Here is a 22,558-nt window from a genome sequence, read left to right as displayed (position 1 = left end):
CCATCTTACTCATCTTTGAAGGACCCTATTCTCTCTCTCTCGTTACCCTTTTGTCCTTAATGCATTTGTAAAAATCCTTTGGATTCTCCTTAACCCTATTTGCCAAAGCTTTCTCATCTCCCCTTTTTGCCCTCCTGATTTCCCTCTTAAATATACTCCTACTTCCTTTACACTCTTCTCAGGATTCACTCGAGTGAGCCTGTCTCTACCTGACATATGCTTCCTTCTTTTTCTTAAGCAAACCCTCAATTTCTTTAGTCATCCAGCATTCCCTTTACCTACCAGCCTTTCCTTTCACCCTGACAGGAATATATTTTCTGTGGACTCTCATTATCTCATTTTTGAAGGCTTCCCATTTTCCAGCCATCCCTTTACCTGCGAACATATGCCCCCAATCAGCTTTTGAAATACCGTCAAACTTGACCTTCCTCCAATTTAGAACTTCAACTTTTTGATCTGGTCTATCCTTTTCCATTACTATTTTAAAACTAATAGAATTATAGTCGCTGGCCCAAAAATGCTCCCCCACTGACACCTCAGTCACCTGCCCTGCCTTATTTCCCAAGAGTAGGTCAAGTTTTACACCTTCTCTAGTAGGTACATCCACATACTGAATCAGAAAATTTTCTTGTACATATTTAACAAATTCCTCTCCAACTAAACCCTTAACACTATGGCAGTCCCAGTCTATGTTTGGCAGTTAAAATCCCCGACCATAACTACCCTATTATTCTTACAGATAATTGAGATCCCCTTAAAAATTTGTTTCTCAATTTCCCTCTGACTATTAGGGATCTATAATACAATCCCAATAAGGTGATCATCTCTTTCTTATTTCTCAGTTCCACCCAAATAACTTCCCTGGATGTATTTCCAGGAATATCATCCCTCAGTACAGCTGTAATGCTATCCCTTATCAAAAATGCCACTCCCCTCCTCTCTTGCATCCCTTTCTATCCTTCCTGTAGCATTTGCATCCTGGAGCATTAAGCTGCCAGTCCTGTCCATCTTTGAGCCATGTTTCTGTAATTGTTATGATATCCCAGACCCATGTTTCTAACCATGCCCTGAGTTCATCTGCCTTCCCTGTTAGGCCACTTGCAGAGAAATAAATGCAGTTTAATTTATCAGTCCTACATTGTTCTCGCTTCTGTTCTCAACTGTACCAGTCTCAGATTGATCTCTTTCCTCACTATCTCCCTGGGTCCCCTTCCAGAGTAATCTAGATATTACTACTCTCAAAGACCTCCTTTTTAATTCCTGTCTCTCTATATTCTCCCGTTAGAATTTCATCCTTTTCCCTTCCTATGTTGTTAGTTCCAATGTGTACAATGACCTCCTGCTGGGCACTCTCCCCCTTGAGAACATTCTGCACCCTCTCCGAGACAGCCTTGATCCTAGAATCAGGGGGGTAACACACCATTCTGATTTTTCGCTGCTGGCCACAGAAGCGTCTGTCTGTACCTCAGATTAGAGAGTCCTGTAACCCAATCAATCTCTTAGAATCTGACATACCCCGCATTGCATTAGAGCCAATCTCAATACCAGAAACTTGGCTGTTCGTGCTACATTCCCCTGAAAGTCCATCACCCCCTACATTTTCCAAAACAGCATGCATGTTTCAAATGGGGATAACCAAAGAAGACTCCTGCACTACCTGCCTACCTCTGTTAGCTTTCCTGGAGTTAACCCATCTATGTGACCGTGTCTGCGGCTTTTCTCCCTTCCTATAACTGCTATCCATCACATCCCCTTGCTCTTGTAATTTCCTCATTGCCTCTAACAGTCTCTCTAACTGATCCATTCAATCTGAAAAGATTCACAACCAATGCCATTTATGACAGATATAATCCTCAGTAACACATGAACTCTCCCTAAACTCCCACATCTGATAAGAAGAGCATATCACTCTACTAAAGGCCATTTTTGCTCCTTCACAATCTACAGACCCAGAAAATAGGACCGTCTTATTCCTCTACAAAACACAGCTCCAGGTTAAATGAATTGTTATGGCTTATATTTTAAGTTTAATCAAGAGACATATCGCAATAAAACAATAATCAGGAAAGAACCCAATCTACTCGCTACTGCAGACTTGCTGTAAGGCCATGCTTAAATATTCACTTCTGTTTCTGTGCTGTGACCTCTCTCAAACGGGTTCCTTCAAAATTAAAAATAGACAACACCAGGTTATAGTCCAACAGATTCAATTGGAAGCACTAGCTTTCGGAGCATCGCTCCTTCATCAGGTGATAGTGGAGGGCTCTATCCTAACACATAGAATTTATAGCAAAAATTTACACTGTGACGTAACTGAAATTATACATTAAAAAATTGATTGTCTGTTAAGTCTTTCATCTGTTTGAATACCATGATAGTTCCACTCCTTCCATGTGTAAATCACAAACCGAGCAGAGACTGATAGCTAAAAGTGGCCGAGCAGAGGCTGATAGCTAATTTCGGTACCCATAGGGAGGGCCTCAACGGGGACCTTGGGTTCATATCACATTACAGGTGACCACCATTGCACTATACACACACACAGATACTCCTACACATACACACACTCTCTCTCGCACACACAGGCACTCCTATACACACAAACACACGGATACACATATACACAGACGCACATACAGACACCCACACACACCCTTACAGACACACACACTCCCACACTCACACATGCACCCCCTCACAGACTTAAGACACTCTACACTCACTAAACACACACATACACTTTCTCACACTCATGACCCCCACCCCAGACAGACACATACACACACAGACAAAGACCCACATGCACACATATATTTTGTGGGGTGAAATTATACTTGCAGGGTTACATTGTACTTTGCTCAAAAACTGCATGCATTCATGTAGAACTCTGAGCTCAAAAACTACATGAATTCATGTAAAACTCCGTTATCTCATTTTTTAGATTAGAATCAATCTAAACATCATTGCATTGACAGAGAAAACAGGGGGCTAACACCTTCAACATATTGTCTAGCTATCACCATTGTTAACAGCTAACCTGTGAATGCAACTTCTTAAAAAAGATTTTGTGATTTACACAGTGGGTGACACAGTGGTTAGCACTGTTGCCTCACAGCACCAGAGACCTGGGTTCAATTCCTGCCTCAGGTGACTGTCTGTGTGGAGTTTGCACATTCTCCCTGTGTCTGTGTGGGTTCCCTCTAGGGTGCTCTGGTTTCCGCCCACAGTCCAAAAATGTGCAGTTTAGATGAATTGGCCAGGTTAAATTGCCCATAGTGTGAGGTGTAGGTGGGTGGGTTGGTATGGACTTGTTGGGCCGAAGGGCCTGTTTCCACACTGTAAGTAATCTAATAGATCATCCACTTAGCCCTTTTACCTAAAGACAATTTCAAGTGCTCTAGCCTTATAACTTATTGAGACACACTGGGCTGTACCTTCATTGAGAATAGGAGCGTGTTTTGAGCTTCCTCCTCCAGTTAGTTGTTTAAATATTCACTACTTACAACTGTATGTGATGGGCTAGCCAAACTGCTGGTCATGAAATATTTTAGCACTGCCTATGACATTGCTGCAGCAGTGCTCTAGCTCCATCAGGATTATACCTAATTTTCAGTATGCTTTCAGGTACACATTGAACCGGAATTGTCCTCTGGATTGATAATTATAGAGTGGGTGAACATAATTTAGTTCCTGCTGATAGCCCACAGTAGTACCTCAAATGTCTACATTTAAACTGCAACATCTGTTATGATCTTAGCCCACGCTGTACAGTAGCACCCAGACGGTATTATGTCCTCAGAGTGAAGATGGGATTTTGGTATGCCAGGACTGGGTGATGAAACAAATGAGTGTACTGGTAGGAATGATCTGGTTGACACACTCAACCGTTTCCACAGGCACAATCTGGGATTACCCCCTTCAGCATACAGCCAGCTCGGGTAGTACTCATGTTACAAAACTGCACTGAAAACCCCCATTCAGGATGATATGCTCTCTCCTTACCACTTAACCAAGCAATGGTCAAATTCACCCGCTGAAAATAGTCAGTAGTATTAAGAAGCAAGTTTCACCTAATGCCTTGAATCTTCATGAGACTACAGGTCAATGTTGTAGACTTGATGCCCACTTCAACTGCATTACACTGTTACAAACCCACGTTCAGTCTGTCGCCTCTAGGATTGGGACAGGTCATAGAGTCATAGAGATGTACAGCACTGAAACAGAACCTTCAGTCCAACCCACCCATGTCAACCAGATATGCCAACCCAATCTAGTCCCACCTGCCAGCGCCTGGCCCATATTCCTCCAAACACCTCCTATTCATATACCCATCCAACTGCCTTTTAAATGTTGTAATTGGACCAACCTCTACCACTTTCTCTGGCAGCTCATTCATAGAACATAGAACATAGAACAATACAGCACAGAACAGACCCTTCGGCCCTCAATATTGCGCCGACCTGTGAACTATTCTCAGCTCGTCCCCCTACACTATCCCAAAATCATCCATGTGCTTATCTAAGGATTGTTTAAATCTCCCTAATGTGTCTGAGTTGACTACATTAGCAGGTAGGGCATTCCATGCCCTTACCACTCTCTGCGTAAAGAACCTGCCTCTGACATCTGTCTTAAATCTATCACCCCTCAATTTGTAGTTATGCCCTCTTGTACAAGCTGATGTCATCATCCTAGGAAAAAATCTTTCATTGTCTACCCTATCTAATCCTCTGATCATCTTGTATGTCTCTATCAAATCCCCCCTTAGCCTTCTTCTTTCCAATGAGAACAGATCCAAGTCTCTCAGCCTTTCTTCATAAGACCTTCCCTCCAGACCAGGCAACATCCTGGTAAATCGAATCTGCACCTCTTCCACATCCTTCCTGTAATGGGGTGACCAGAACTGTATACAATATTCCAAGTGTGGCCGCACCAGTGTTTTGTATAGTTGCGGCATGATATTGCGGTTCCAGAACTCAGTCCCTCTACCAATGAAACCTAACACACTGTATGCCTTCTTAATAGCACTATCACCTGGGTGGCAACTTTCAGAGATCTATCCACATGAACTCCAAGATCCCTCTGCACATCCACACTACCAAGAATCTTTCCATTGACCCAGTACTCTGCCTTCCTGTTATTCTTCCCAAAGTGCATCACCTCACATTTAGCTGCATTGAACTCCATTTGCCACCTCTCAGCCCAATTCTGCAGTTTATCCAAGTCCCCCTGCAACCTGCAACATTCTTCCAGACTGTCTACTTCTCCACCGACTTTAGTGTCGTCTGCAAATTTACTAATCCACCCACCTATGCCTGCGCTTTTATAAAAATGACAAACAGCGGTGGTCCCAAAACAGATCCTTGTGGCACCCCACTAACAACTGGACTCCAGACTGAATATTTTCCATCAACCACCACTCGCTGCCTTCTTACAGAAAGCCAGTTTCTAATCTAAACTGCTAAATCACCCTCAATTCCAATCCTCTGCATGCTGTGCTCTTCCAGCACCACTAATCCAATTTTCTCCATCAGCCTACCACATGGAACCTTTTCAAATGCTTTACTGAAGTCCATGTACACCATGTCAACTGCCCTACCCTCATCTACATGCTTGGTCACCTTCTCAAAAAACTCAATGAGGTTTGTGAGACACGACCTGCCCTTGACGAAACCATGTTGACTATCTGAAATCAAATTGTTGCTTGCGAGATGATTATAAATCCTATCTCTTATAATCCTTTCCAAAATCTTTCCTACAACAGAAGTAAGGCTCACTGGTCTATAATTACCTGGGTCATCACTGCTGCCTCTCTTGAACCAGGGCACGACATTTGCAATCCTCCAGCCCTCAGGTACTAAACCTGTAGATAATGATGACTCAAATATCAAAGCCAAAGGCTCTGCTATCTACTCCCTAGCTTCCCAGAGAATCCTCGGATAAATTCCATCCGGCCCTGGGGATTTGTCTACTTTCATTCCTTCTAGAATTGATAACACCTGTTCAGAACTAACCTCAATCCTTTCTATTCTAATATCGTGTACCTCATTCTTCTCCTCTACAATATTCTCCTTTTCCTGAGTGAACACAGATGAGAAATGTTCATTTAGCACCTCTCCAATCTCTACAGGGTCCACACTCAACTTCCCACGTCTGTCTTTGACTGGCCCTATGCCTACCCTAATCATCCTTTTATTCCTCACATACCTATAGAAAGCTTTGGGGTTCTCCTTTATTCTATTTGCTAAAGACTGCTCATGTCCTCTCTTTGCTCTTCTTAACTCTCTCTTTAAATCCTTCCTAGCTGATCTGTAACTCTCCATCGCCTCATCTATACCATTTTGCCGCATTAACACATAAGCCTCCTTCTTCTTCTTAACAAGAGATGCAATTTCTGTTGTAAACCACGGTTCCCTTACCTTATCACTTCCTCCCTGCCTGACAGGGACATACCTATCAATGACACACAATATCTGTTCCTTAAACCAGCTCCACATTTTGATTGTCTGCATCCCCTGCATTTTGCTACCCCATTCTATGCATCCTAATTCTTGCCTAATCGCATTATAATTGCCCTTGCCCCATTGATAACTCTTGACCCGTGGTATGTACCTAGCCCTTTCCATCGCTAAACTAAATGTCATCAAATTATGGTCACTCTCTCCAAAGTGCTCACCTACAACGAAATCAAACACCTGGCCTGGTTCATTACCAAGCACCAGATCCAGTGTGGCCTCCCCTCTTGTCGGCCCTTCGACACACTGTGTCAGGAAACCCTCCTGTACACATTGGACAAAAACTGATCCATCCGACATACTGGAGCTATAACATTTCCAGTCAATATTGGGGAAGTTAAAGTCCCCCATAATGACCACCCTGTTCCTTTCACTCCTACTCTGAATAATTTTACTAATCCTTTCTTCCACTTTCCTGGAACTCTGCGGAGGCCTATAAAAAACTCTAAGCAGTGTGATCTCTCCTGACCTGTTTCTAACCTCAGCCCATACGATCTCAGTAGACGAGTCCTCATCAAAAGTTCTCTCAGCCACTGTTATACTATCTTTGACTAACAAGGCCACGCCTCCCCCTCTTTTACTGCCTTGCCTGTTTTTAAAGAAAGATCGAAACCCTGGAACCTGCAACATCCATTCCTCACTCTGCTCTATCCATGTCTCCAAAATAGCCACAACATCGAACTCCCAGGTACCTATTCATACTGCAAGTTCACCTACCTTATTTTGGATACTTCTGGCGTTGATGTAGACACACTTCAAACCAGTTTGCTGTCTGCCAGCACATTCCTGTGACCCTGAAATCCTGTCCCTGTCCTTCCTCCTCTCATCCTCCTGTACACTGCAGCTACACCTCCGGTTCCCATCTCCCTGCTGAGCTAGTTTAAACCCACCCGAATAGCACCAGCAAATTTGCCACGCAGGATATTAGTACCCCTTTGGTTCAAGTGAAGACCATCCCTGTTTGTACCAGTCCCACCTTCCCCAGAATGAGCCCCAATTATCCAAAATTGAAACCCTCCCTCCTGCATCATCCTTGCAGCCATGTGGTCAGGTGATATCTCTCCCTATTCCTTGCCTCGCTATCACATGGCACGGGTAACAATCTAGAGATAACAACTCTGTTTGTTCTAGCTCTCAGCGTCCACTCTAGTTCCCTGAAATCCTGCCTTACATCCCTATCCCTCTTTCTATCTATGTCGTTGGTATCGACATGGACAACAACTTGAGGCTGGTCACCCTCTCCCTTCAGGACCCCAAAGATACGGTCTGAGACATCACGGACCCTGGCACCTGGGAGGAAATACACCAACCACTCTCTGCATGAAAAGGTTGCCCCTTAGGTCTCTTTTATATTTTCCCCTCTCACCCTAAACCTACGCACTCTTATGCATGCCCCTTATGATTTTATAAACCTCTATAAAGTCACCCCTCAGCCTCTATGCTCCAGGGAAAACAGCCCTAGCCTATTCAGCCTCTCCCTGTAGCTCAAATCCTCCGACCCTGGCAACATCCTTATAAATCATTTCTAATCTCTTTCATGTTTCACAGCATCTTTCCGATAGGAAGGAGACCAGAACTGCACGCAATATTCCAACAGTGGCATAACTAATGTCCTGTACAGCTGCAACATGACCTCCCAACTCCTGTACTCACTATGTTAGAAATGTGAGCTACGATACATTGAGTATGACTTCAAACTGTTTCTTAAGAGGTCTATGTGTCACTGCCAGATGTCTGCAAGGTCTTAGACTGTGAACGGTAAGTTGCGCTGTCATTTCCAGGAGCTAGGTCAAGAGTAAATAGTTAATACTGTTTTTATTTAATATTTTTACTATCAAAGTGACCTGGAAAAGTTATTTGTCAGTATCGACAGGAAAAATCAAATGCATAGCAGAAAGGGCAGATTTTGTTTTCCACTTCAGTACATTATTCAGCCAAATTAAAAAGAAGATGCTGGAAATGTTTAGGTGAGGACATAGTGGAGGAAAGAAGTGGTTAACAACTAAGCAAATACAGAGGGGACTGGAGTTTAATTATAACAAAATGAAAGGCCTGAAAGGGGTGAAAGGGATAAAAGATTAAATTGCAAATGCTTTCACAATAAAAATCCAAAGAGTGGGAAATAAAGGAGCAAAAGCCATGCCTAGAGGCATGAATGATAACATTCCGACAACTGGATACAGAGGAATAAAACGATAATGAAATCATCAAGTTGAAAAGGGGAATTATTTATGGATTGGCAGGTTGAACTCACATGATGTCCAGAGGCAGTAAAATGGAGCTAAAGGATGAGATGCCATCTCTTAGCTTGCTTTGAATTCAGTCTTTCAACTCGTTCAGATCATGACCACTATTCTCAATTTCCCTTTCCTGGTTCGGCTGCAACTCACTTTTTTCCTTCATATTGTACCTATCCTTGGTTTTTAGATCATGAAATGTTGGCTGTTCAGATTCATCATGCTAATCAAATTGTTTCCCTATTATAAACCTTCCTCACTCTCACCACGATTCACTGGCTGAAAGGCTATTTGTTATTTCTCATTATGAAAGGTCAATGGCCAGAAACATTATCATAGAATCTCTACAGTGTGGATGTAGGCCAGTTGGTCCATCAAGTCTACACTGACCCTCCAAAGAGCATCGCATCGAGACTGACCCTTTACTCTATCCCTGTAACCCTGCACTCTCCATGGTTAATCCATCTCATTCACACATCCTTGGACAGTATGGGCAATTTATCATGGCCAAACCACCTGACCTGCACATCTTTGGAGTGTTGGAGGAACCCAGCACATTTTTTAGGTATCAGTAATCTGAGCAAGCTAGCTGGGGTCAAGCTTTATTACAAAAGGAATCGATTAAATAATGGCGAAAAACAGGTACTTGATGTTTGACATAACCGAACTGACTAGACAGTGTCAAATATTTGATTACAGAAAGGTGTAAGAAAGTTCAATTCAAAGCAATAGCTAGCTCTGGGTGGGTGGGGGTTGTTTGATCAATGGCCAGAAGTTGAGATGGAGCAGGCTGATCTTTGGACAAGTTCACGTAAGCCAGTTCGATTATGACTCAGCACTGAATGTTAAGGAGCTTTTTGCACTACTTGTGTGCATTTTGGGACATTGATATCCAGAGTAAACCAAGTGGACAAGGGAAAGAATGAATAAAACCTATACCACTAGAGAACTCTTCACTTCAAAGTGTCAGAAGTATTCATTTTTACCCTGCCAATAACCTTTGAGGCAAGCCAGAAGCATAAACTCAAGACAACCCCTTACCCATCATTATCTCCCCACGTAGTTTGTAAGTCACTGAGGTTTTCTGTGAAGTTGGAATTGTTACTAAATTAAATATGCAGGGTCTTGGAATGGGTATTAAAAGCAGTTATGCATTACCAGTTCAAACCTGCTCCCCACCTGTGACACTATGGAATCTATGGATTTAATGGTAGGAGGAAGAGTACTTTTACTAAATTCATTTGAAGGAATGATTGGCTGCCCAGCATTTATGGCTCAGCCCTAGCTGCCATTGAGAAGGTGGTGGTGATGAATCACTGCAGTTCTTCTGCTATAGGTTGACCCACAATGCCATTTGAGGGAATGCCAGGATTTTGACCCACTGACAGTGAAGGAATGATATCATACACCCAAATTAGGCGGGAGAGAAACTTGCAGGTCCCCATGTATCAGCGACCCTTGTCCTTCTATAGGAAAGTGGACATGAGTTTGGCAGGTGCTGTCTGAGGACCTGCTACCGAGCACCCACTGGAGGAATAAGTGAATGAATGTTCATGGATGTGATGCTGATGAAGCAGGCTGCTTTGCCCTGGAAAGTGTCAAGCTTCTTCAGTAGTTGCAAGTAGCACATATCCAGGCAAATGGGGAGCCTTCTATAACCTTCCTGACATCTGCCTTGTGGATGATGGACAGGCTTTAGGGAATGATGAAGTGAACTATCACAATATGTTTAGCTTCTGAACTGCTCTTATAATCATTACATTTATGTGTCTAGTCCACTTGACATTCAATGATATTGCCATTGACCAGAAACTCAAAGGGCAGTAGTTATATTCACGATTTGTTAGCCATCCTGAATGTGGGGGCATTTCACAGGGCATATGTTTGTTCCTTACCTGTTTATGTATTTCTATTCCCATGTTAGGACCACCTTGTATTATGATGCCTGAACAACAGGGTACCAAATGGTCTGTGAGTAATAGAAGTTGTGTTTTTCTTTAAATATAAAAAAATTGTAGAACTCCGTGCTAGGTGATTCTGTTTATTCTATCATTTTCACTTCAAAAGAGAATTATCCAAATTGGAAGAAGTCATTTGCTCCACTTAAACAGAAATGACAGGTCCTCACTGTCATCACAACCATGCCGTACACTTTGTGCATACACCATAGTTCTTATAGATTCACATTTTAATTTTATTTCCTATTCCTAATAGAAGCGTTTAGGAATAGTATTTAACATAGAGCTATAGTTTTCTCCTATTAGAAAAAACACTTTATTATGTAGAGATACATCAGGGCTTGAAGGAAAGTGCCAGTACCGAAACACTGAACAAAGTTTCAGGCTGGCTTAGAAAAGAAAAATCAGAAGCTCACATCAAATTGCAGTACAACACAGCTGAAGGATAATCAAACTAGGATCTACCTTATTTAAAAATGTGCAATTAGCTGCAAAGTAATATTTGTTTAGTTACAGTGTAACTTAGACAGCATTGCCTTTCAATTCATAAAAAAACAAACAGAATGTTGCTCGAATTCAGACACACTTTGAAATGAGATGTTGCATCACACAGTCTCAGTCATTTCAGAGCCGTGAGGAAATCATCTTTCTTAAACTTCCAAGCCATCAATCAGCTTCTTCATTTCAGCTGCATTTTTACTGATGAAATCCTTCGTACCTTGGGAGATCTTTTCCAACTTTGCTTCTTTGAGGGCTTTCATATATTCTTCATGACTCTGAAACAGAACAGCACTTTTAGAACAAACAAGAGAGATATAGCACATGAACAGGCCCTTTGGTTCTCCAAGCCTGTGCATCATGCCCTAACTAAACTAACAAACAAACCTTCTGCCTTATTTGGTCCATAATCCCTCTCTTTCCTCCCTATTCATGCAGCCATCCAGATGCTTCTTAAATATCACCAACATGTCTGCTTCCACCAACTCTTCTGGCAGTGTGTACCAGGCTCCTACCACACTTGTGCGAGGGAGATTTTCACGCAATCTCCCTTAAACTATCCACCTCTTATCTTGAACCTGTGGCCCCGTGTAATTGAAACTCCAAGCCTGGGAAAAAAAAAACCTCTGACTATCCCCCATATCTATGCCTCCCCATTTTGTAGATCTCTATCAAGCTTCTTCTCAGCCACAGTCTTTCCAGTCAAAGCAATCCTCGTCTTTTTAACCTTTCTCATAGCCAATGTCCTCAACATCCTGGTGAACCGCCTCTACACATTCTGCAAAGCTTCCGTGTCTTTCTGGTAGTGTGGTGACCAAAACTGCACACAATACTCCAAATGAGGACTAACAGGGGTTTTAATATAGCTGCAACACTGTTGCCAGCTCTTGTACTCTATGTGCTAAACAATGAAGGCAAGCATTAATCACCTTGGCCACCTGTGTTGCCACTTTTATACAACTGTGGACCTGCACACCCAGATCTGTCTGTATGCTAATGTTCTTAAGGGTTTGGTCACTTACAATATAATTCACACCTAAATTTGATCCTCTAAAATGCATCACCTTACATTTGTTTGGATGATACTCTCTAGCTGACATTTTGAAGCCCTAAGTCACGTTTCGTATCCTTTCACAATCAAGAGCACTATCAGCAACTTCACCAATCTTGGTGTCATCTGCAAACTTACGAATCAAACCACTCTCATTTTCCTCCAGGTCATTCATACATACTACAAACAGAGGACCCAAAACTGATCCCTGTGGAATACCACTAGTTACTGGTCTCCATTTTGAAAAACACCCTTCCACCAACCTTATGACCAAGCCAGTTTTGTATCCTTCTAGCCACGAAAAAGTGAGGACTGCAGGTGCTGGAGACCAGAGTTGAAAAATGTGGTGCTGGAAAAACACAACAGGCCAGGCAGCATCTGAGGAGCAGGGGAATCGACGTTTCGGGCATAAGCCCTTCTTCAGGAATGAGTCATCCTTCTAGCCAGCCTACCCCAAATCCCATGTGATTTTAGTTTTTGTACCAATCTGCCATGTGAGACTTTATCAAATGCCTCACTCAAGTCCAGAAAAATTACATCCACAGCCCTTCCCCCCCCATTATCTTTGTCACCACTTCAAAAACCAAAAAAAAAATGCACTAATCAAGTTGGTGAGACATTAACTTCCCTATACAAAAACATGCTACTTGTTACTAACTAGCCCATTTTCCTTCAAATGTCCATACATCTTGTCCCTCAGTATCTTCGCCAAGAGCCTTATCCCCCAGTCATCAAGCAACTAAAACTTTGCATTGTGCTCAAGTAACAAGTCCAGTTGCTGACCAATTAGCACACTCTCGTGCAGTAGAAATTGCTCCTCTAGAAATTTGGTATTCATGTGATTGTGCCCTTGATGCAAGGGGAAAAGAAAAGTCCACATGGAATTTTAGCGAAGCTCTTACCTTTGGTCTGAAATCTTTTCCATATTCATACGTATCAGTTCCAGGAAACACTGGACCTTCGCAAAACAGCTTTTCCAAATTGATGGCAACTTTGTGCAACATTTCATCTTCATAGGCAAATACTGGACCATCATTTCCAGCGAGAATGACAAGCTGAAGCCCTGGTGCCAGGCATGGGTAACTTTCAATCACACCCAGGACCACCATATCCATTCTTTGGGGCAAGTAGAACTCTTGCCAGCCTTTAAGCAGGTCATGCCTTCCCCAATAAATTGTATAATCCAGGTCCCCAATTGTCATTAGGACATTCTTTTGCAATTTCACAATTTTTCCACTGTGAAGTTGCACTTTCTCTGTTACCAGTTTTAAATAGTTTTCACCTAAAATGAGAAGTTTAATATTTGTGAAATCTAATACCTTCCTAGTGCAACTATTCAGACTATGATAAAGGCATGCAACTTAGAAATATTTCACACTATGCATTGAGCTCTCCAAAATTAGATAGAGCAGCCATTGAATAACTACAGCTGGTTGGAGGTGAGGAAAGGACCACAGACAGCAGGCCTCACCTGACACTACGTAAAATGAAGGATGTAAAAGTCCTTGTAAAAGTCTACAAAGCCATCATTTTACAAAAAAAAGCTGTTGAGACCCCCCCAGTAGATTTAAACAGGCAGCACAACATTAAAGAATCAAGAAAGGACATGAAAGAGCTGCACTATGAATAATGAAGTACATTCACTGGTTCTAAGAGAGAAACATGACTGAGAAAACCAGCCAGGTATGTTAACTTAAACTAAAGCCCCATTAAAAACAGGGACGTAATCTGACTCATTACTGATGACTCAGATTGCACTGAAACATGAACAAGGAAAAAAAACATGGTATGAAAGGATTATTAAAATCTTTAAATTATGTACTTTCACAATTTTCTACTATTTCAGGGTTAAAATTGCATTAACAATAGCTTCCTCAAAATACAGTGCCTAAAGACTGAGCTCAGCTTTAAAAATACACCAAGGTATCTTCATGACTGGCTCATCTTGTAGTGCTTGAATTTATAACCTACCAAAGATAATAGAGTAAATCTTTTTCTACACTATTTCCCACCGTTATCAGCATCGTGAATGAGTTTCTGCAAGCTGTTGAACATAAAAATCTACGCGAGTCTTGCAAACTTTCAGTGGGTGGCACGGTGGCTCAGTGGTTAGCACTGCTATCTCATAGCACCAAAGACCTGGGTTCAATTCCTGCCTCAAGCAGCCATCTGTGTGGAGTTTGCACATTCTCCCTGCATCTGCGTGGGTTTCCTCCGGATGTTCCGGTTTCCTCCCACTGTCCAAAAACATGCAGGTGAGGTGAACTGGCCATGCTAAATTGCCCATAGAGTTAGGTGAAGGGGTAAATGTAGAGGAATGGGTCTGGGTGGGTTGCTCTTCGGAGGGTCGGTGTGGACTTGTTGGGCTGAAGGGCCTGTTTCCACACTAAGTAACCTAATCTAAAAACTTTTAAGACAACCCTACTTTACGTGCACAATCATATAATGGAAGTATTTTACCTGGTTTCAGTCTGCAGAAATCACTACAACATTCGTTATCCACTTCCAGCTCTGTGTCACATTCAATGTCGTCCACCCTAATAAAGAAATTGCAACTTGATTGAGTTTTGTGAAGAGGTGACAAAAATGACTGAAGAACAGAGCACCAGACATTGTCTATATGGAGCTTAAAAATGTGTTGCTGGAAAAACGCAGCAGGTCAGGCAGCATCGAAGGAGAAGGAGAATCGACGTTTCGGGCATAAGCCCTTCTTCAGGACTGTCTACAAGGACTTCAGCAAACCATTCAATAGGCTTCTGCATGGTGGGCTGGCTATGAAAGTTAGATCACTTGGGATCCAGGTAAAGCTAGCCAATTGGATACTAAATTGGCTTCAAAGGTAGGAGACAGAGTCTGGTTGTGGAGGGTTGTAACTCACACTAGACACCTCTGACCAGCAATGTGCTACAAGGATTAGTGCTGGGTGCACTGTTTTTGTCATTTATACAAATATTTGTATGTGAATAGATGTGGTATGATTAGTAAGTTTGCAAAGGACAAAGTAGTTGGTTATCTCCAAGTAAAAATGGATCTTGATCAAACAGGTCAGTGAGCCAAGGAGTGCAGATGGAGTTTAATCTGGATAAATGCATGGTGTTGCATTTTGGTAAGGCAAACCAGGGTAGGTCTTGTACACTTAGTGGCAGGGCTCTGAGGAGTGTTTCTGAACAAACGGACATGGGGGTCCAGGTGCAGAGTCTCTTGAAAGTGAAGTTGCAGGTAGACAAGGTGGTAGTTGGCACATGCTCCTTCATTGGTCAGTGCACTGAATATGAGGTTGAGATGTCACCTTACAGCTCTACAGGATATAGATGAGGCCTCGCCTGGAATACTGTGTTCAATTCTGATCTCCCTCCTTGAGGGAAGATGTTAAGCTGGAAAGGGTGCAGAAATTATTTACAAGGACTGTTGCCAGGATCGGAAAGTTTGAGCTATAGGGAGAGGCCTGAATAGACTGGGCATTCAACCCTGGAGGAGAGGCTGATGTGCGACCTTATAGAGATCAAGATCTGAGGGTCTTGGATCAGGTGAACAGCCAAGGTCTTTTTCCCTAAGGTAGAGGCCAAAACTATAGGGAATGGGTTTAAAGGTGAGAGGGGCAAGATTTGAAAATGGAATCTGAGGGGCAACTTTTTCCACAAAGGGTAGTGTATGGAATGAGTTCCAGAGGTGGAGGAGACAGGTACAATTACAGCATTTAAAAGAAATATGAATGGATACATGAATTGGAAGGGTTTGGAGGGGGGGCGGGGGGGGGAGCGGTGGGGCTACAGGCCAAATGCTGACAAAAGGGACTAAATCAGTTTTGTACATCTGGTCAACAAGGACAAGTTAGACCAAGGGATGTATTGTCATGCTGTATGACTGACCTACTGCTATATACCCTGGGATTGAGTGTGATCAGAAAGTTAGACAACTAAAGAAAAACAACCACAACCAAACATAGAATGAGCTGCCAGAGAAAGTGGTGGAGATTGGTACAACTGCAATATTTAAAAGGTATCTGGATGGGTACATGAATAGGAAGGGTGGTGGGGGATATGGGCCAAGTGCTGGCAAATGGGACTAGATTAGGTTGGGATATCCAGTCGGCATGGATAACTTGGACTGAAGGGTCTATTTTTGTGCTTTACATCTCTATGACTTGATGATGCTCTGTCACCTTGCCAGATACATGCCAGGGTTCAGCTGCAAGAACATAAATCATCCACTCACTGAAAGATTGCAACACAAGTGTTTTTAACAGATAGCCCAGTGGACAAAACGTTCCTTTGAGTATTGTTGTGCTACATGCCACTTCATTTGAAATTGAAAAAAAAACAGAACATTTACCATTGTGTTGTTTCACACAACTTTACATCAACTGGCCTCACCGCAGCAGCAACACTCATTTTCAAAGTCACACGAACTAAAGAAAGTTGCAAGAAAATTCAGAGTAGAGATGTTTACTCAATCCTGCATAGAAAAGAACAAATGAGAATTCACAAGTTTAGTATGGTTCCACATGCAAGGGCATCAAGTACAATTAAGCGAAAAATTAATTTTCCTGATTTTAAGGCAATTAATTGAAACACCAAAAAAAAATCCAAAGCAAAGAATGATTACAATGATTAAAGATGAAGATAAAAGTTCTAAACAAATTGATAATTGGGGCAATTATAATTTAACAAATTGTTTGGTGCATGAACTAATTAAACTATTTCAGTCATTCTGGGGAAAAAAAAATCTTGTCAAACTATTTCTGCAAATTTTAACCTGGATTTATCAAACTTCACTTGGAATGCTCCATAACAGGCTAATAGGGTCAAATAACTTGACCTTTCGGTTTGACCCCAATTATGGTACTTGCATGCACTTAGTGCAATAGTTATGCTGGACAATATTCAAGTTACTTCAAGACCACATCAGCACAGGTGGTGGTTATTTGGCTCCTCTCAACCCTGTTCCACCAATCAATGGGATCATTGCTGCTCCGACATGCTGTATATGCATTCACTTTCCAATTCCACCACTGACCAAGAATCTCAGCCTTAAACATAGACAAGGACTTAGTCCCCACAACCTTTTGTGGCAAAGAACTCCAACCCCAAAGAAATTCCTCTGCATCTCAGTCTTAACTTGGCATGCATTGACTCAGACTACGCTCTCATGGTTTTGAACTTCTAAGTAGCTGATATTTTGGATTTAGAAAAAAGGTAATCTGAAACAGCAAACTGTTTTTCCGTTTCCCTGTTCTGGCAACTCACTTGCAAAAAAAATTAAGTACAAAACAGGAATCTGTGATATCAAAAGATTGGTCAAATTCATCTTACCAAAGGTCTGCATCACTGCTTACATTAAGGAAATTTTGAAAGCAAACTAACTTTCAAAACTTTGTGGGCGGAACGGTGGCACAGTGGTTAGCACTGCTGCCTCGCAGCGCCGGAGACCCGGGTTCAATTCCCGCCTCAGGCGACCGACTGTGTGGAGTTTGTACGTTCTCCCCGTGTCTGTGTGGGTTTCCTCCGGGTGCTCCGGTTTCCTCCCACAGTCCAAAGATGTGCAGGTCAGGTGAATTGGCCATGAAAAATTGCCCGTAGTGTTAGGTAAGGGGTATATGTAGATGTAGATGTAGGGGTATGGGTGGGTTACGCTTCGGCGGGGCGGTGTGGACTTGTTGGGCCGGAGGGCCTGTTTCCACACTGTAAGTAATCTAATCTAACTTTCATAAAAACCGATATGTTTTCTAGGCAATTGCTTGTTTCAAGGTCACACCTAAAAGACCACTTATCCTCTTCCCTAGAGAAGGATAAATTGCTCAGAGGAGAGGCTGGAAGTGAAAAGACAAAAAGAAAGTGTTCCAGCAAAAAAATTCACCTGCCTCATGACCATCCTTAGCCCTGGCCAATGACAGAGTTCCAAAAGCAAACCTGAGAGCAATCCTCAAAAAGAGTCCTTTTGATAGTGATTTCTTTAAAAATCACAAAAACACTTGAATTTATAATTTTATTCATTCTCCTGTTCTTCTTAACTTCTCACTAGTAGTTATTCACAGGCGTCGCTATCGCGATATTGTTAAAATGGATTTCAGAATTCTTAAAGTTTCAACAACACTTGAAATGAAAGACACTTTTATGTAGTCTGAGTCATACATTGCTACAAATGGGGACAATACAGCACCTGGTATTCCTAAACCGTCAAATGGTGGTCAACATGAAAAGAAAACTAGACAAATTGGAACAATTTAGGTTCACTGAGGTATCATTAGTATCAAAACAAAACGCTACAAGTCAAAGAAAATCCCATATCTGCTCATATGAATATGACAGTTGGAAAAATGTCCTATTTGTCATTCCCACACTTTGCAATCAGATGCTTTCAGCTTCGTACTTATTCAAGTAGTCTTCTTCATGACTAGATTGTAACCCCTCAGCATTTAAGAACTCCAGCAATTTCTGATTTAAATTCATCTCATTTGCTACGCCTCTGATTTGAACCCTAAAACTGCAATCACAAGCATCTTAACACATGAAAGAGGTTCACAGAATGATAATAAAATCCTTGAGGTACCTGAGTAAAAAGCCCAGGTTCAATGCCTATATACTCAGGGTGCGTTTAAAAAAGAAACATCTGAACAGATCCGTTCAAAAATGTAAATCCTTTTACAGAGCATCAAGCTCAGCAAATACATTCCAGAATGAGCACAGTTAAATTTGAAAAAATGTAGAAAACAGACATTGGAATATACAGTTAAGACTGCAACTTAAGTGACAACATAATCCCTTCCATTTCTAATGCCCAAGAATCAATGACAAGTGGTTAATGCTATTTGCCCAAGAAGACAATTCAGTAGGATAAGGAAAGCTAGTGCAAAATGCTGGGCAAATTAAAATGTAAAATATTGCAACCATCACCTCAACTAGCTATTAAAAGGGAACAAACATTACCACATCAGCTGACAGTGATCAAGAACATTTTGTGTCACAAATTCCTCTCTTGTAGGGGCTGGAAGGGGAAATCATACCCAGTCATGTGTTGTTCAACAGTGCTTCCTCATTTTACTAGTTACTACAGCCCAAATGAAGTGAAAATTACTCAAATCAATTCATAATTTGTGGTACCAATCCTGAAACAAATGGAGCTTGCACAAAATTTGATTTAACCAACTAACTGTACATTCCATTTTGCAAAAAATAGAAAGTAAATAAAGGTGAAGACCAACTGAATAAAGTCAGCTTCCAGGATCCAATAATCAGGCAAGTCTTCCTTTAGTTTGTGATTAAAGTGGTGCTGGAAAAGCACGGCAGTTCAGGCAGCATCCGAGGAGTAGTAAAATCGACGTTTCAACAGGCTTTAGCCCGAAACGTCGATTTTCCTGCTCCTCGGATGCTGCCTGACCTGCTGTGTTTTTCCAGCACCACTCTAATCTAGACTCTGGTTTCCAACATCTGCAGTTATTGTTTTTACCTTCCTTTAGATTGTGTCACCTATCAAACTGGATCAGTTACACTCTGTAAACTCAGTAAGCTATCGCCCAAGGGCAGTATCTCGACCCACAGCCTGCACTCAGAGTGGATCACTCCCCAGGGAGTGGGGAGCAGCGCCCTCCCGACCCACACTGTGTGACTCTGAGCAGCTTGTTGGCTGCTGCTTGTCTCCTCGGTTTGAGACCTCACGCTCACGTCTCCCCACTCCGCACACAAAACGAACAAGTGTTTTAAAACAAAATCATTTAAGTGAGAAGTGAAAACGAAATACACTCAAGAAGTACTACGCAAGCACACGGGGGTCACCGATTGTCCCAGAAATTAAGAGATAATGTTTAAAAGATTTTTTTAAATGAATCATACTACCTGAAAGGTATAGTAAACAAATACCACGAGATTCAGGAGGAGTTCCCTTGTTTCTCTCAGACACACTCACACTCTCTGTGTGCTTCGCGAATCAACAGCGACTTCCCTCAAATACCAGAACTACCGGAAACAGCCCCACATCATGGGACTGCCCTAACTCTCACACTGTAACAACATCTTATATACACCATCTCACACTCCAAATCCTCACATTGTAACACCACCTCATACTCAACACTGCAAATCTACACATTGTATAGCCTTACACATTAACTTATTGCAAATCCTCACAGTGTAACAATCCATATATATATATAGAAACTCGCACACTGCAAATCCGCAGTGTAACACCAATTCACACTGCAATTCCTCACATTATACCATCCTATATACACCGACTGACTCCAAATCATCACATTGTAACACCCCATATTCACACTGCGAATCCTCACAAGGTAATGCATCTTATACATGAACACTGCCAGTCTTCGTTCTACCAGCTCACATTCAACCCCCTCACATTACAATCCAACTTACAACCTCGACATTTTCAACTTGTTTGTTATGACGCTGATGCGTGTATTATTTTCACTTTAAGTTCTGAACTCTGTCAACGAACCGTGGAACTAATTTGCTTAAAATAAAGCAAAGAAGTGCGGATGCTGGAGATGTGTAGCAAACATTTACAGAAACAACGAAAAGCAGAGTTCTGAAGGAGGGTCACTGAACTCGAAATGGTATCTGCTTTCGCCCCACAGGTGCTGCCAAACCAGCTGAGTTTCTCCATCAATTTCTGTTTGAGTTTGTTGAAGGAATGCACGGATTGTAATGATCGATTCTCAGAGGCGCCGACTCCGCATTCACATCGAGAGTGATCTTGTTCACACACATGGGACACATGGAAAGGAGTAACATTAATGTGAACTGAGAATGTTGATAACTTTCAGGCAGGCCCAGAGGGAAACGGGGAGAAAACTTTAACCTTTTCCATAAAGTTTCAGTCCAGAGCTGCTGAACTTTCTGAAGGGGTCCCGCAGTTTCGGTTTTGTAACTCCAAGACGATTGAAAGTGGAGCCAACAATGGTACGTGTATTTAATCATTAAATAATAGTGAAGAACAATAATTATGAATATACATAGATATGAAATGAATAAAGTGAATGACTGATCTGACAGCGAATCATTATGTGAATATGTCACTGAATATGCGCCCGGTTCAATTTAACAAGTTGATGTGCTGAAAGGTCTCACTACGAATCTGTCACAGTCACAATTCTGAATTGCAAACCTTTTTTTTTCGGACGATGAACTGTTCAGATCGAGTGAATGTTCCGAGTCGGTGTTTATTGCTGTCTCAGCAGTTAACAAGAACGCGGGCGAGGTGAAGCCAGTCCCCGTTATTAAATAAAGCCGCTGACTTGGCCTTGACTGACTCGCTCAGGCCAGTGCAGAGCTGATGCACACACTTAACGCGGGCTCTAGGCAAATCTCAACCCGTTCAGGGTTCCAGAGTCGAGTTACCCTTTGGAAGCGCTAACACCAATTTTCAAATAAAATATCTCAAATTTAACGCTTGTCTCCAAACACCCGAAAGGGGAACCGTATTGTCATATGGTGCCGTCACTCATTTGGGAAGTTACAAACTTCCCAGTAATGTCCTGGTGTCTCCAGAAATTAACTTTTAATCTTCCAGCAGGACTAGAAACAAGGTAAAATGGTTTCTTCATTTCGTTGCTCTGTTCCTTTTTAACTTTCTGACGTTATTGGGAACGGGGACAGTCGAGAATCAAGTACTTAACAATTAGGTGTTGATTTTCACTTTGGGTGGGGGAGTAAAGTTGTGCCTGGATAGCTACTGTGGATCCCCAAAGGTTCAAGTGTGGAATGGCATAGATGTGAGGCAATGTGACAAAAGCGAAAACGTATCTAGCCAGAAAATCTTGCTGGTAAAGTGTGGTTCAAAGTCTACTCCAACATTTGAGCAAATGTTTATATTTACTTATTCATTTTGTGGGATATGGGCGTTGCTGGCTGGCCAGCACTTATTGCCCATCCCTAGTTGCCCGAGGGAAGGTGGTAGTGAGCTGCCTTCTTGAACTCTGCAATTGTGCACACAGTTTTGTTCTCCTTGCCCTGGTCAGTGCAGGAACAATGCAGACTCACTTGATAGATTCCTGGGATGCATTGTCATAGTGGGATTGACCAGGCCTATATTCTTGAAGAAGAGCCACATTGGACTGAAAACATTAATGCTGTTTCTCTGTCCACAGAAGCTGCCAGAGCTGCTGAGCTTTTCCAACATTTTCTATTTTATACTTCAGATTTCCAATATTTGCAGTATTTTGCTTTCACAGTCTCCCTGAGTTTAGCAGAAGGGGAGGTGCTGGATTAGTGGTGCTGGAAGAGCAGAGCAGTTCAGGCAGCATCCAAGGAGCAGTGAAATCGACGTTTCGGGCAAAAGCCCTCGAAT

At 42.1% G+C, this 22,558-nt stretch overlaps 1 protein-coding gene across 2 annotated transcripts; it reads right to left on the bottom strand.

Annotated features, from left to right (window-relative positions):
* Window positions 1-10,777: 10,777 nt before the first annotated feature.
* LOC140464031 (uncharacterized) lies at window positions 10,778-21,470 on the bottom strand. 2 transcript variants are annotated; one of them, XM_072558656.1, is made up of 5 exons: window positions 21,377-21,470; window positions 16,589-16,711; window positions 14,717-14,793; window positions 13,159-13,538; window positions 10,778-11,483 (listed from the first exon to the last, which is right to left on the bottom strand). In XM_072558656.1, the coding sequence occupies exons 2-5, from the start codon at window positions 16,645-16,647 to the stop codon at window positions 11,358-11,360; spliced, it is 642 nt and encodes a 213-aa protein (XP_072414757.1). In that variant the 5' UTR covers window positions 16,648-16,711; window positions 21,377-21,470; the 3' UTR covers window positions 10,778-11,357. The 2 variants fall into 2 exon arrangements, with proteins under 2 accessions (XP_072414757.1, XP_072414756.1); XM_072558655.1 differs by lacking the exon at window positions 21,377-21,470 and adding an exon at window positions 20,089-20,216.
* Between the last annotated feature and the right edge of the window lie 1,088 nt (window positions 21,471-22,558).

This window comes from Chiloscyllium punctatum, chromosome 39, assembly GCF_047496795.1.
Source record: "Chiloscyllium punctatum isolate Juve2018m chromosome 39, sChiPun1.3, whole genome shotgun sequence".
Taxonomy (NCBI): Eukaryota; Metazoa; Chordata; class Chondrichthyes; order Orectolobiformes; family Hemiscylliidae; genus Chiloscyllium; species Chiloscyllium punctatum.
Note: the sequence above shows the minus strand (reverse complement) of the source record. Positions and strands in the feature narration are given on the sequence as shown.